Source organism: Eupeodes corollae, chromosome 2 (assembly GCF_945859685.1).
Source record: "Eupeodes corollae chromosome 2, idEupCoro1.1, whole genome shotgun sequence".
Classification (NCBI taxonomy): domain Eukaryota; kingdom Metazoa; phylum Arthropoda; class Insecta; order Diptera; family Syrphidae; genus Eupeodes; species Eupeodes corollae.
In genome coordinates this window covers 155,864,509-155,877,843 of record NC_079148.1, presented here as the reverse complement: position 1 = coordinate 155,877,843, position 13,335 = coordinate 155,864,509, and the positions used below count along the sequence as shown (strand labels likewise).

General features: G+C 32.7%; 1 protein-coding gene across 2 annotated transcripts in view; it reads right to left on the bottom strand.

The window, feature by feature from the left end:
* Positions 1 to 13,335, bottom strand: part of LOC129946450 (protein still life, isoform SIF type 1) — a 325,973-nt gene that overhangs the window by 46,955 nt on the left and 265,683 nt on the right. For both annotated transcript variants that reach the window (XM_056056633.1, XM_056056634.1), the window contains one exon: positions 3,250 to 3,436. In XM_056056633.1, the coding sequence (XP_055912608.1) occupies positions 3,250 to 3,436 (187 nt within the window). The remainder of the gene's footprint in view (positions 1 to 3,249; positions 3,437 to 13,335) is intronic.

The following is a 13,335-nucleotide window of genomic DNA, read 5'->3' as shown; positions in this document are numbered from 1 at the left end:
GTTACGGAGGCAGCTAATAAAATGTAATAAAAGCAACAAATAAAATTAATTTAACATTAAAAAGAACGCGATGTTTAATATAATGCTCGCATTTATATAAAGGCATGTAATTTTCAATTTCACCCATTTTAATTATTATTTTAAATATCGAAGCCACCACATGGAAAGGCAAACATTTAATTATAATTAAAAATTAAATACTATTTCAAAATAGACCAAAAGAAAAAACCCTTCCTCTCTCTTATAATTACGAGCATGAAATACAGATTATAAATCCAGAATCAAATGAAAACGTAATTAATAGCATTTAATAAAATTTCCAATGCAACAAAACAAAATTTAAAATGACTTTAATAAAAATAAAACCTATCCAGTAAATAAATCTACTTTAAAATGTATAATATTTAAAAAACAAAAAAATACAAAATAAAAAACTTCTCTGGAATCAAATAAGTAGCAATTTTCCGAAAATCAAATTAAAACAACAAAAATTCAATACAAATTACAACACATAGGGATGGGACGAAAATAAAATAAACGTCGCGTCGCCTTCAACGCCATCAACCACACTATGTTCTCATACTCCTACACCTACATACATATACATATATCTCATGCCTGGCTCATTTGCATGTCATCCTTGTCCATTTTATGAAAATCAATACTAATTTGATTTTGCAACTGAAAATTAATAAAGAAAAAAACTTGGAATCGCTTAAAAAATCGACATCATCGCTCCCTCTGCATAAAATGTCATCTCTCCGAAAATCACATTATCCCTCGGCCGACCCATTTATCTTTTGCCCCGGGTTCCAGGTTCTACAATTCCCAATTCTGAGGGATGGCCATTCGTTCAAACTGAAATTTAACACAATTACCTTACACTCCGCTAACTATGTAGATAGAAAATGTTATATAGGGTCAACATCAACATCCCTTCGTCATCGTTGTGAAATCGTCGTCGTCGTCGTGGCACGGTTTTACCCTACCTGATAGTGGTTTGGTGGCTTGATAGCTTGATGGCTTGGAATAAGGCTGCTGCTGATGAGGACGACAACGAGGATGATAACCTCATAAAAGTCGAACATTTCGCTTTCGCGGGTAAGGGTCCTTGTCTCTAGTGATACTGTTGATATATAAATGCTCTCGCAATACACCGACTCAAAGTTTCCTTTAAAACGCTTGCTCCCTTCATCAACATCTCCATATCGCCAACCAAGCCAAGCCCAGCCCTAACCAAAGGATCTAGCGCACATAATTAAAATCTCTTTGAGGTACTCTTACTGCCAAACAAAATAATAAAAAAGAAACAAAATAGGAAAAAAAACTAGCAACAAATTAACGTCGAATGTCCTGGAAATCCAATTAAATTTAGTAGTCAACGGGAATTAATGCGAGCAGACGCCTCGCCTCGTCTCGCCTCGCGTCTCTCTCTGTTTCACGCTCTCTGTGAGACAGGACAAGGTGCAGAAAAGAAACATCCAAGTTCCAAGCCATCCCGCCAAGCCAAGGTGTTTTAATGCTTCGAAAAGGAATTGCACTTTAACCACTCGCTTGCTCTCCCTTAGCTTGAGATTCGATGGCATCGTTGTCGTCGTCGGTCGCTCACTGTGGTTGAATGTAGGAGTTGGTAAGATAGTTGTGCTGAAGTTGCAAGGATAATTAGAAAATATTATAGTATTAGAGCACCGCGGCGTAATGATGGTCAAAATGCGCACACCGCAAAAGTGCAATAAGCCATGTCTTATACGAGTGGGGGCCTCGCTGTGTTCGGGTGGATGCAGTGATGCAGAATGAGTGATGAACATTCCTGGCCAATAAATCGCTTTCTATTGTTTCTTCTTCTTTAGGAACATGACAGAATAATAAATCAGTGGAATTATGCTCTTTGGGGTTCCCTTCCAAAAACTTTGTATCGAATACTAACACCTTAGCTGTAAGGAATTTGTTAAAGAAGGGGAGGAGGGAGAAGGCAAAACAGCCGTAAAAATAAAAGTTGCATCTTTAATTAAGGGCTTTCCAATAAGTGGTTTCATTTTAAGATTGGTAAAAATCAGTACGGTTTAAGGATTCTTTAACGAAAATAAAAAAAGATATCAGCTAGTTACAGTACCATACCTAGCGGCTGCCTGTCCTCTATAACTTCGCGAATTGTATGTTGAAGGTGATAAACCGATTAAGTTCTGTGGGCATAGACCAAGTCAATTTCATATCGACCTAAACATCGTTATGCACGAGGTAAAGAGAAAGTGGATTACTCTAGTCTATATACGATGCAGTGAAGGATCTATCACGAAGATTAAGGATTAAACTATCCTGATTTCTGGAGAAATTTCAAAATAAATATAATACATCAACTTTATCATCAGTCGTCGAAGTCGAACAAATAATTTACTAATATTGTCACGAGGCAAGCAATTGACTAAGATCTTTTTATTTAAGTTGGCAGAAGCCTTGCTGGGCGCAGAACAGAGAAGAAATCACAGAAGCTTGTATGAAGTTGGCGAGAACTCGGACGAGTTAGCGTATAGGTACCCCCCTCCCTCTCCCCTTTACTTTTCATAAGAAGAAGTGAAACACTAAAGATAAAATCCTTAAGGTATTAAACTAGACAAGCTCGTTGGCCCATTTTAAATTTGGTTAGCATGAACAGACTGACGGCTGAACAAGGCCTTTGTTGAAAGGAGTCATCAAAAAGTCGGGCCTCTAGATGAGACCACATGTGAGCCAGCCAAGAACGGCATGTGACAGAACTCATATTTAAATTATAAATCCTGGAAATTATCTTACGAATCATGTAATTTGTTCGTCAGTTTAAAAAATTATTTTTCTTTTAAAGTTCTTAACCTCTAATTTAACATTTTTAACTTGGGAAATGTCAACAGATGACAGCAACAAATAAAGCGTCCTATTCCCAGAAGTAACCTCTTATCAGAAATCCTTTACTTAGAACTGTTTAAATAAAAAATGAAAAAAGTTGTGAAAATACAAAGGTCATAGGCGGAGCACAGCTGTTAAGCAATATTTCATCTAAATTACGAAAATGTGTATTTCGTCCTGCATCTTGCTTCGTTAAAAATTAAGATTCAATATTCTGTTTCAAAAATACAAACAAAAAATATAAGAATGCAAACCCTTGAAGATTTTCTGAAGAATTTCCTTTTAATATTTTGTCAAGGAAGATTGAAGATACCAAAATAGGGACAAACTAAATGAAGCCCTATTTGTTACTTCTTTTTGTTTACTCACCATTGTGCATTGCAACGCTTTTGTCTTCAACCCGACTAACATAGCAACAGAGTTCGTCTTGGCGTTCAGCATTTTCAATTAGCTCAGCCTCCACAGAGAAACCCCACATCTGTTCCAGAGTTGTCCGCTGCAGTTCGACTTGATAAAGGATCTTCATGCAGACTTCAATGAATTCATGATTATGCAACTGAAATTAAATTAAACAAATTGTTTGCAAATTTTAAGTTAGTCAATAAGTTAAAGAATATAAAAATATATATTTTTCAAGCTCCCATCAGAAAATGAAAATGTTTTTTTATTTTTGTTGTTTCTTAAGTTTTTGTATAATTTTATGCAACTTTAAATAAACTTAGTTTGAGGTGAAAAGTTTTTAGTTTTCTTTTGTTGTATTTTGCATTTTTATTCTTTAAATTGGTTTAAATTAAAAAAGTACCTATATAAAGGGGAGTTTCCTTTTTATTTTAAGGAATGTTTACATATATGGTAATTGTTAGGAAATTTTTCAACTTAAAAGTTGGGTCATGCATACCAAGGAGACGGTTTTGTTTTAAATGAATGCCAATGCAATATAAGTGAGTTGAAAAAGTTTTCAATTACAAAAACAGGTATAGTTCCTTTCCTATAGGTGGCTGTTTGGAAATTAAATTGAGGAAGTTGTAATGAGAAAACAATTTTGTATTTAAAATTTAAAACACTAGCTAACAATTTCTGTAATGCATTAATAAGTTAGTTATAATAACAATGATACAACTTCAGTATTAGTTTTGAGTTTTTTTTTAGTTTTAGACAAATAGTCTCAAAACTATAAGTTAGAAAAGTTTTTAATGTCATAACTTACATACGTCGACGTCGCTTTAAAAAAGGTTAGAGGTAATTTAGAAATGAAAGACATAGAAAATAATTAATTTGTAAAAATTATTAAATAGAATTACTTTTGATAGGCTGATCGTATGGAAATTGTAGTTTTTGTAGGAAATTCTGAGACTAGACTTTTAAAAAAGCTTAAAACTGTGAAAATTTTTTAAAGTAAATCAAATTAAAAAAATTAAAATAAATATTTGTCATCTCGAGTATTTTACCTAATTGAAAATAGTATTGACACAAATTTAAGAATAAATGTTGATTTTAAGCTAATTTTAACTTATACCAACAATTGTTATAAAATGTTGGTGCAATTAAAACAGATTTGAAACACCTTGCGGCATTTTTGGCGACATCGCGTATGTGATCATTCCACAAGAGGTGGTTGGTGACACACATACCGAGAATATCGAGGTGTTCAGTCTCATTTATGCAAGTGACATAAATGGATAATGGCAAGGGGGGTGGCGAGGTTAACGATACAAGACAGCATTGGGTTTTCGAAGCATTCAATTCCACGCGGTTTTTTAATACCCATTGTACAATGCTGTTTGAGTCGGAATTCAATGAGCTTATCATATTTTGTCATTGAAGTTAAACATCCGAAGTGGAGGGTTGTGTGCCTGAAAACGAATATGAAAAGCTAAGAGTACTATCGTCAGCGAAACAATGTATTGGATTAGAAGTTGCAGACAGGAGATCAATTATATAAATAAGAAAGAGTGTTGGAGATAGAACAGAGCCTTGGGGCATACCAGAATTTATTTTGTGGTTTTCAGACTTGAACCCATTCAATACTACTTGTATTGAACGATCCGAAAGGTATTTACTAATCCAATGAAGCATGGATTCGTGAAGAAAACCGAAAGCACGAATTTTCGATAAAAGTCTCTGATGCCAAACCCTATCAAATGCTTTTGAAATATCAAGTGCAATAATCTTACTTTCTTCAAAACGATGTAAAGATTTGCTCCACTGTTCGGTGAGATGAACGATGAGATCACCAGTGTACCTATTGCTGGGAAAGCTGTACTGCCGGCCATTTAGAAGCTTTCGGTCTTCGAGATTTTTCTTAGGCTGATAATTTATCAGCGTTTCCATGACTTTAAAAAGAAGGGGCGTAAGTGCAATCGGTCGATAATTAGAGGATGAGGAAAATTAGCCTTTTTTGGAATAGCCTGGACAAATGCAGTTTTCCATCCACTCATAATGAGACCTGAGGAGTAGGTTTTGCCAGCGTTGAAGAACACCTCTTCAGAACAATAGCGGGGATACCATCCGGACCAAGATCTTTTAGGGCTCTCATTACAGTACGAGTGCGAAAAAAGATTGGCCCCATAGAAACACTAACGCGCTCAATTGAAGAGCAAAGAAACATGAAACAAGGGTTTAGACAAGGAGATGAGCTAGTGTGTTGTTACTTCAACATAGTCCTGCAACAGATAGTGTGAAAGAATAGAGCTAACTTGGAAGGCATTATCTTTAACGTATTTTCATAATAGCTTGGCTATGCGAACCACATCGACGGCAGCTAAAAACTAGGTGTTTAAGAAGCTAAGAAGAGGACGCATTGATCTGGAAGTGAATGAGGACAAAACAAAGTACATGCCATTAACATACAAAAACTTATCTGTCCACCGTCTTGGACAAAACGTCACTGTTGGTAAAGAAGTAATTTCGAGGCTGTCAAAGAGTTCACCTACCTTGGAAGAGTTAAACTGTTACATCCGTTTGGCCAAACAAAGGAGTTCAAAACTCCTTTCTCGAAAGACAAAATGCATGTTATACAAAACTCTAGTTTAACCAAGAGACTCTGATTTTTGTTTCCCAAATGCGAAGAGGGTGGATGGAGTTAAAGTTTCAAGTCAAATAACTAAAACACGCCGACTGAGTCGGTCACATCGAGGTAACCTTTGAATCCCAGCAGCCACGTGCGAGAAAACGAGTAAGAATAAACCTCCTCTTCGTTTTAGACGAAAGAGGGCTTGGTCCTATCAACTGAAGGGAGCTTGCAATAGAGTCTAAACGAAAGAAGACCGCAATATCTCACTCTGAGATCCGGCTCCATGGATCTGGAGCCAGATAAGTAAGTAAACTAAGTAAATTGGTTTAACGTTCCGAATATCTAGCTTAAACTTCAAGTTTACTGGTTTCCTTACTAATAATCTAATTAAACTATTTCAATTCCAATAGTATTTGATGGCCTTGATTCAAAACTGACTAAAAAATTAAAAAATTAAGTTATTACATGTATCAGTCTATCAAAATTCATGAAGTTGTTTTTCTGAGATGAATTTGTGATGATTTTCCAAACCTATAATTAATATCTTCAATATTTACTTAAAATATTTATAATGGTTCATAAAATTTAGGAAAATAATCATAAATTGTTAGATTTCTCGTGTCAAACATAAATTGCTAAAATGGTTTTCAACTCAAAAATGCAAAACGGTTTGAAAGTAATATTTGTTTCTGTAACAAATCCATCCTCCTAATAGTACATCAATATCAAGTTTTCAAAATATATTGTAAACATATTAAAATAATGTTGAAAACAGGTGCAGATAGTAAAAATTCAAAATCAACACCAAAAATTAACTTCAAAACAAGAAGACAAGGATTAGTACCATTTAAAATGTTCACAATGTTATATACTGCGTTTTGCCTCAGCCTTAAAAAAACCGTTTTTGGTTGCCTTTGACAGTTTTAAAAGTGCATACTTTTAAAACTTTGTTTGAAGTTTAAAGGTGAGATTCAAATTCAAGACAACTGTATCCTTTGAAAAAATAGTGAAAAATACTTCGTTCTTTATGATAAATTTTGAACTTAACTACATATGTTTTTATTTTTCCTAACATTTCACTTTGGCAAAGAAATTTAAGATTTCTTCTTTTTCTTGTTAAAAAAAAGTTTTGTGATTTACAAGAAACTTTCAAAACTTTGTTTTTTTTTGTAACAAGAAAAAAATAAAATTGATATTTTTCCAATTTTATATCACAAAGAAAAATCTCAAAAAGTTGCAGTGGAAAATTAAAGTTTTTCGTTTCGAAAGGACCAGATGCAAGAAAAGAAGTAATGGATAGATGATAAATATTTTCTTTCTGTAAAAACATTGGTTTAAGGACGATTAACACACAAGTATACAAGTTTGTAAAAGTTGAAGACTGCTGAAAAAGAAGTTAAGTTAAGTTGAGTTTTGAAATTCACAATATAATTAACGGATGTAGACGGATGTTTTTCCTTCGAGTTTTTAAGGACATTTAAATATTTTTCGAAAATCGATTTATGATTTTAATTTTGTTTTGTTTCGAAGTAAAGTGAAAATTTCTATACAATTTATATTATGGATAGTTAAAAATAAATTGTACTGTGAAACTTTGGAGCTACGCATTGGAAGGATCCGGGATAGTCCTGACTTAAAATAAATCTCTTAAAAAGTCAATTAAATAGCAACTTTTCTATATGAAGACAATGAACATATTTACTCAAAATATGTTATTCATTAAAGGAATCCTTGATAGTATTTATTATTTGAGGGGAAATTCAGTATATTTTTGTATCTTTTGAGCATTTTGAACAATGAGGTTTTTGTAATTTGGACAATACAATAAAGGATTATATAAATAATATCTAACAACATTCAACTAAACAAAAAGTTTTAAAAAATAAAGACAACAAGAAATAAAGAATAACAATAACACACATTTTGCACATATGACATAGTCATCTCATCAAAGTCTTCATTTTTCTTTCTATGTATGTTTGACACACAAATATATTCATTTATGTAGGTTCTAGCCATTCATATTCAAATTTGTTCTTTATGCAAATATTAAAATAGAAAAAAAAACACTTAAGGTCCTTGCATGGGTTGTTAATGATTGGAGAGAACTGAAAGGATACAACAGCATTGCCTTTCAAAGCAAATGATTGTTTTCTGCAATTTTGAAGGACATCCAGGATTGAAGGCAAAGTGCCTACTTTATACTCGTATATTAAGTATACAAGACTTTGTGGGAATTTTATTTTGTATCACTTGTTATTGTTATCCCAAAAGATGAGAAGACAACAAAGGTCCTTTTGTTGATTTTCTGAGGTGAAAAGAAACCTTTCTTTCTTTTCTTTTAATTTTTATTTTTATGTACATATATGTACATCAAAGTATACTTTTTTTACAATTTAGTTATGAAAATAAGGATCAAAAAGTAGAAACACCAAAAACATGATTTTTGCAAATAATTATCTTGTTTGGTGTAGCAATAAAGTTCATTATAAAATTGTTACGAGGTAAGTGTGGGGGAGGGTTGATGATGTTAATAACGTGAGGATAACGATTTCGGAAGAATATAATGAAAAATAAGGTTATATTCGTACATCTACTATGGAAGTGGATAACAGAGATGAATCCAGTCCAGTATAAAGTAAAAGTTTAATTCGATTTTACAGTGAATTCATGTGAAAATCAATTAAACAAAGAGAAATAGATTTCCCTGTTGCTCCTTCTACCCTACCGACAATCGAATCACCATCGTTGTCTGTTGTCCTTTTTGTTCGTCTTCGATGTCCTTTTTGTTTATTGAATTTATAACATTGCTGGATTTGTGTAGGATTTTGATATTGAAGGGCGCCTTGAAATTTGACAAAAAAAAATAAATCTTCATTTGCGAGCTTATTTGGATTTGATTAAGATCTGACTTTGGTAAGTTTCAACATTTTTAAATATTTCAATTTCAATTAAAACTCAGTAAGAAGTGTTTCTAATCCATTGTTACTTTTAGAAAATGAATCCATCCCTGTAACTGTTTCGTCTGTTCGTGAAATAGGTGTATTTGGTATTTGACATAGATATTTTAGATTCCATGGTTACATTAAGAAGTTTTAGACTTTCAGAGATAACTAATTGGAATTTTATTGATTTTGTTATACAAAATAAAACAGACATATAGAGTTTTACATGTAACATTTCCTCTAGGAAATTCTTCTTCGTCCTTTTGATCATATTTTATACATATATATATATATTATTAGAAAACTATAAAGATACACATACATCTTGATAGCTGCACAAAATAATTGATACACCTAATTTGAAGGAGAACTTCGGTTGAGCAAAAACTCTGTTTTATTTCTAAAAGAGAAAGCTCATTATAAAAGTCGAGTGAACTTGATGTTCGATTTTGTTTTAGATTCAAAATACTTTTTGTTAACAATTGAATTCCCATGTTCACAAGAATGATTTTAAGAAAGGTTTTCGTTTTTGTTTCTGTTTTTGTAGTGTGTATTGTGTTTCTAGCTATTGAAAGGTATTTAAAAAGGATGCCCTTTTTATGTGTATTATTTGGAAATACCTAACTCTTACCTTTTTGATCAAAGAGACAAAACAACAACAAAGAAATATAAACCTTCGTCTTATTTGGAATCGGATAATCCTTAAGGCATTTAAGCTGCTCGTCTTTAAATAACCCCATTATACAATATCCTGATGGCGGAAGGATTTCTTCCTTCTTTCGCTATGTATCTTTGTATATCTACTACCCTACTTCCATCGCGTCGTCATCGTCATAGTCATAGTCGTCGTTGTCGTTTTCCTGACCAAAGTTAAATCTTCGTTTGAAAGATAAGAAATAGTTTCCATAGCATTTGCATGTCAACCAAATAAATTAGCTTAGAGGATAAGACGATAAGAAAATAGAGTGTTGGTCCTCCAACCTCCAACTATTTCTCCTTTGGTTTCTGTTGACTGTTTCTGTATTTCACGTGAAATTGAATTTTATCCTGTCGTTTTGTGTGTTTGTTCTGTTTCTATATTATAATTTTGTCGTTCTTTCGTTGTTGCTGCTATATTGCATAATGCTTCCTGCAGGATTAAAGCAAACAAAAAATTAAAAAAAAAAAACTAACTTAAGTGGACAAAATGCTCCTAAACAATTTACCCAAAAGAGAATGAGGTAAATAAAAAAAAACTATTTTGGAATCTTTCAACTAAATCTTGGTCTTGTGTTTTTAATTAAATTTGTCTAAATTAAAATGAGTCAAAAAGGACGTGCAATTAATTACAAGGACCAACTTCAGATTGTTGACTTCTTAAGAAAATTAAAACTTGAGTAACAATTTAATTATATTGTGTTTATTGTACACTGTGTGTGATTGCTACGATGTCCTGCAGGAAATTCTTGTTGTGTTTTGAATTGTTGGCTTTGTGTTTTTAATGTTTATTATTCATACATTATACACGAAGATGTTATGAAATGCAGTTAAAATAATCAGTTACTCGTAAGAGAAATTAAAAATGTTGTGTGGTTTGGCAATTTATGTTTTATTATTTGGGTAATTGATGCTATGATTTTTTGTGTTCTAGTTCCATACCATATATTTAGAACAATTTTAGGGGCTCAGCCCGGATTAGAGGGAATGAACTACTATTTTATTTCAAAGTAGTGAAATGTTTTCAATTAAAGATTTTAAAATTGAATAAAACAAGTTCTATGTGAGATATGAGATATCAATAAGATTTCATCTTTAATTGAGAGCCTTATCAAAGACACAATGTGTTAAATATAACATAGTTTAAATGACCGAACGTTCCAGTTTTCGATGACTTTGGAGCGTAAATCAGACGGAATTTGCCCGATGGAATCGATTATGTTGTCTTTTTGAGAAATGTAGTGACTTATGGCTTAATCTTACATACCCGCGACTTAAGAAAGACTCACAAAAAAAGTCAATAATGGTCAAATAACCAAATAACTGTTGACACCATATTACTTTTGTGTCTATAATATCCAATTCAGGTAGCAAGAAGTTGGTGGTCATAACTCTCGGCAATGGTTTTTTCAAAGAAATAGGAACTGATGATGGTACCTTCAGCCAAAAATCCACACCAAACAGTTAATTTGTTTAGATACATTGAAACCTTGTGAATCTTGTACGGATAGGTGTCACACCAAATACGATAATTTGGCTTATTAAAGTACCCATTTATTATTAAAGATGATTTTTCGACCAAAATTGGGATGAACCTGCTCCAAACTCTTATTAACGAACACACCAAGATGGGTATGGTAGTCAGTTGAGTTTTGTATGGACGCAGATATGGATTCAAATTTATCCACCAAACGTTGAATAGTCGCTTGGAAGGACATACCCCATAGAAAGAGCGGAACGCGTGAATCGTTGCGACTACAGAACAAAACACCCATTTTGATAATAAAGTTGTATCATTTGCATTTGTTGCTCGACGTTGTAAGTTGATTTGTCCTTAGTGACTGATTGCAAGAAAAAATTGTTTTACATAAAGAAAAAAAAAAAAAACAATATGCCACCACGGTTTGTCAAAAACAATCCGTCCCTGTTGAAACCTCCTTTTATTGAAAATAATTTTGGGGGCTCAACCCGGATAATTTAATTTTAAAGAAGTATATGAATATGAAAAAGCGTTTAAACTTTGATGACTTAATGAATACAGAATATGTGTTCTAATTTATTAAGTTAAATTCAATCCCTCAATCTTTTTTGAAATCCTCGGTTTATAAACTCGAAAAAAAAACAAAACAATAAATTTCACTTCATTTCAATTATCACTTGTCATTTAAAATATTTTTACTGCGATAGATCACATCCATTTGCAAATGGAAATCCATAAAAAGGATTAATTTTTTGTTTAGGGAGGTAAAACATTAGTGAATTCAAAAAAATAAAAGTAATTTTTTAATACACTTTGGAATGTTCTGTTTTTTTTTTCTTGTTATGTGTAAAATCTTTTCAAAGTGAAATATATACAAAATATCGATTAAAATCCATTGAATTTGTTTTCAATTTGATAGATATCACTTTAGACAATATAAAAATGAAATTAAAAGAAATCCATAGACGGATTAATGGAACTGAAACCCACTGCAGACTTATTTTATACTCGTATATATTTTTTTTTTTAATTTCGTTAAGCTATAGACATCGATAAAAACACGAGTACGTGAAAAACATAAGGGAATCATGGTTCTACTTTTCAACAATGTAAAGTCTTATAGAAAAGTTATATGCGGTGTAAAAGTCTGTGCCTTTGGTTTCAATCTCAAAATTAAATTTTGCCATCGTTTAACATTATGTAACGTGACGGGAGGAAGAAGAAAAATAAGTAAACCAAGAAAGTGGGAACATCAAAAAGAGTTCACAAACAAAATAAAATAAAAATATTATAAACCGTGCTCCTGTTGTCTTCATTCATTAGTTGTTCCTTTTTTTGAATTTCATTTTCTGGCTGATCCTGGGAATTAATTTTCGGTCACTTTACAAGTCTAGAACATGGCAAGTGCAGCTGTTGAGTGCGGTGTGAAATGTATGGAAAATGTGGAACTGCCTGCCTGGCTTGAGTTTTATTTTAGCCTTTCCTTCCTCGTACCCCTTCCCATTGAAACCTGCTCCATCTCTAATGCTCATAAAGTTCACGCTCCAATTCACTATGATGCATCACTCATTTAGAATTCTCCACTGACAACTGCTAGGGTTGCTCTTCAACCCCACAAGAGCACAAGAGCCCAAGAGGGGTTGAAGTGTAAAAGTTTTTTTTTGTGTTGTATTTTAAAAGAACACGCTGACTATCATTTGCAAAATGAAAAACTTTTAACTTGGCCGCAGAATTAAGCTGGAAAAACTCTCTCGGATGTAAGTTGATAGCTAAGGATACCATCATTTTCAGTTATGTATTTTCTTTTTTCCTCATTTACTTTGTTGGCATCAAGTAGGAGAATAAGAAGATGAAGGGTGGTTTTGTTTTGCTTTTTTATTTTAAGCTAGAAAGTGTTTTATATCACAACGGAACATGTATTTTCACACCATATTGCGGAAATGGAAATGGGTGTTGAAGGTAGTCGTCGTCGTACTGTATAAACTGTTAGTATGGACGGACTGTGCAGAAGGATTTTGGGCTCAATCGGCGGCGCAGCGGTGAAACAATTTTAATTTTCTAAAGTTTTCAGGAGGGAAATTTAAGACGAGAGCGCATACCGGAAAAGTTTAGTTGGACATGGACAGTGTAAAAAAAATGTAAACTTTTAAGAAGTTTTTCTCGTTTTTCTGCTTTTTTGTTTTTTAATTTTTCCCCCTTTAGCAGAAGTGTCTGGAAGATGTAAGGGTCTTAAAGAAGCTTGTTGAGAAGCTAAATTTATTTGTTACTTCCAGTTTATAAGGAAATCTTATCGAATTTCATCTTCTTCGTTGTTTTTCTTA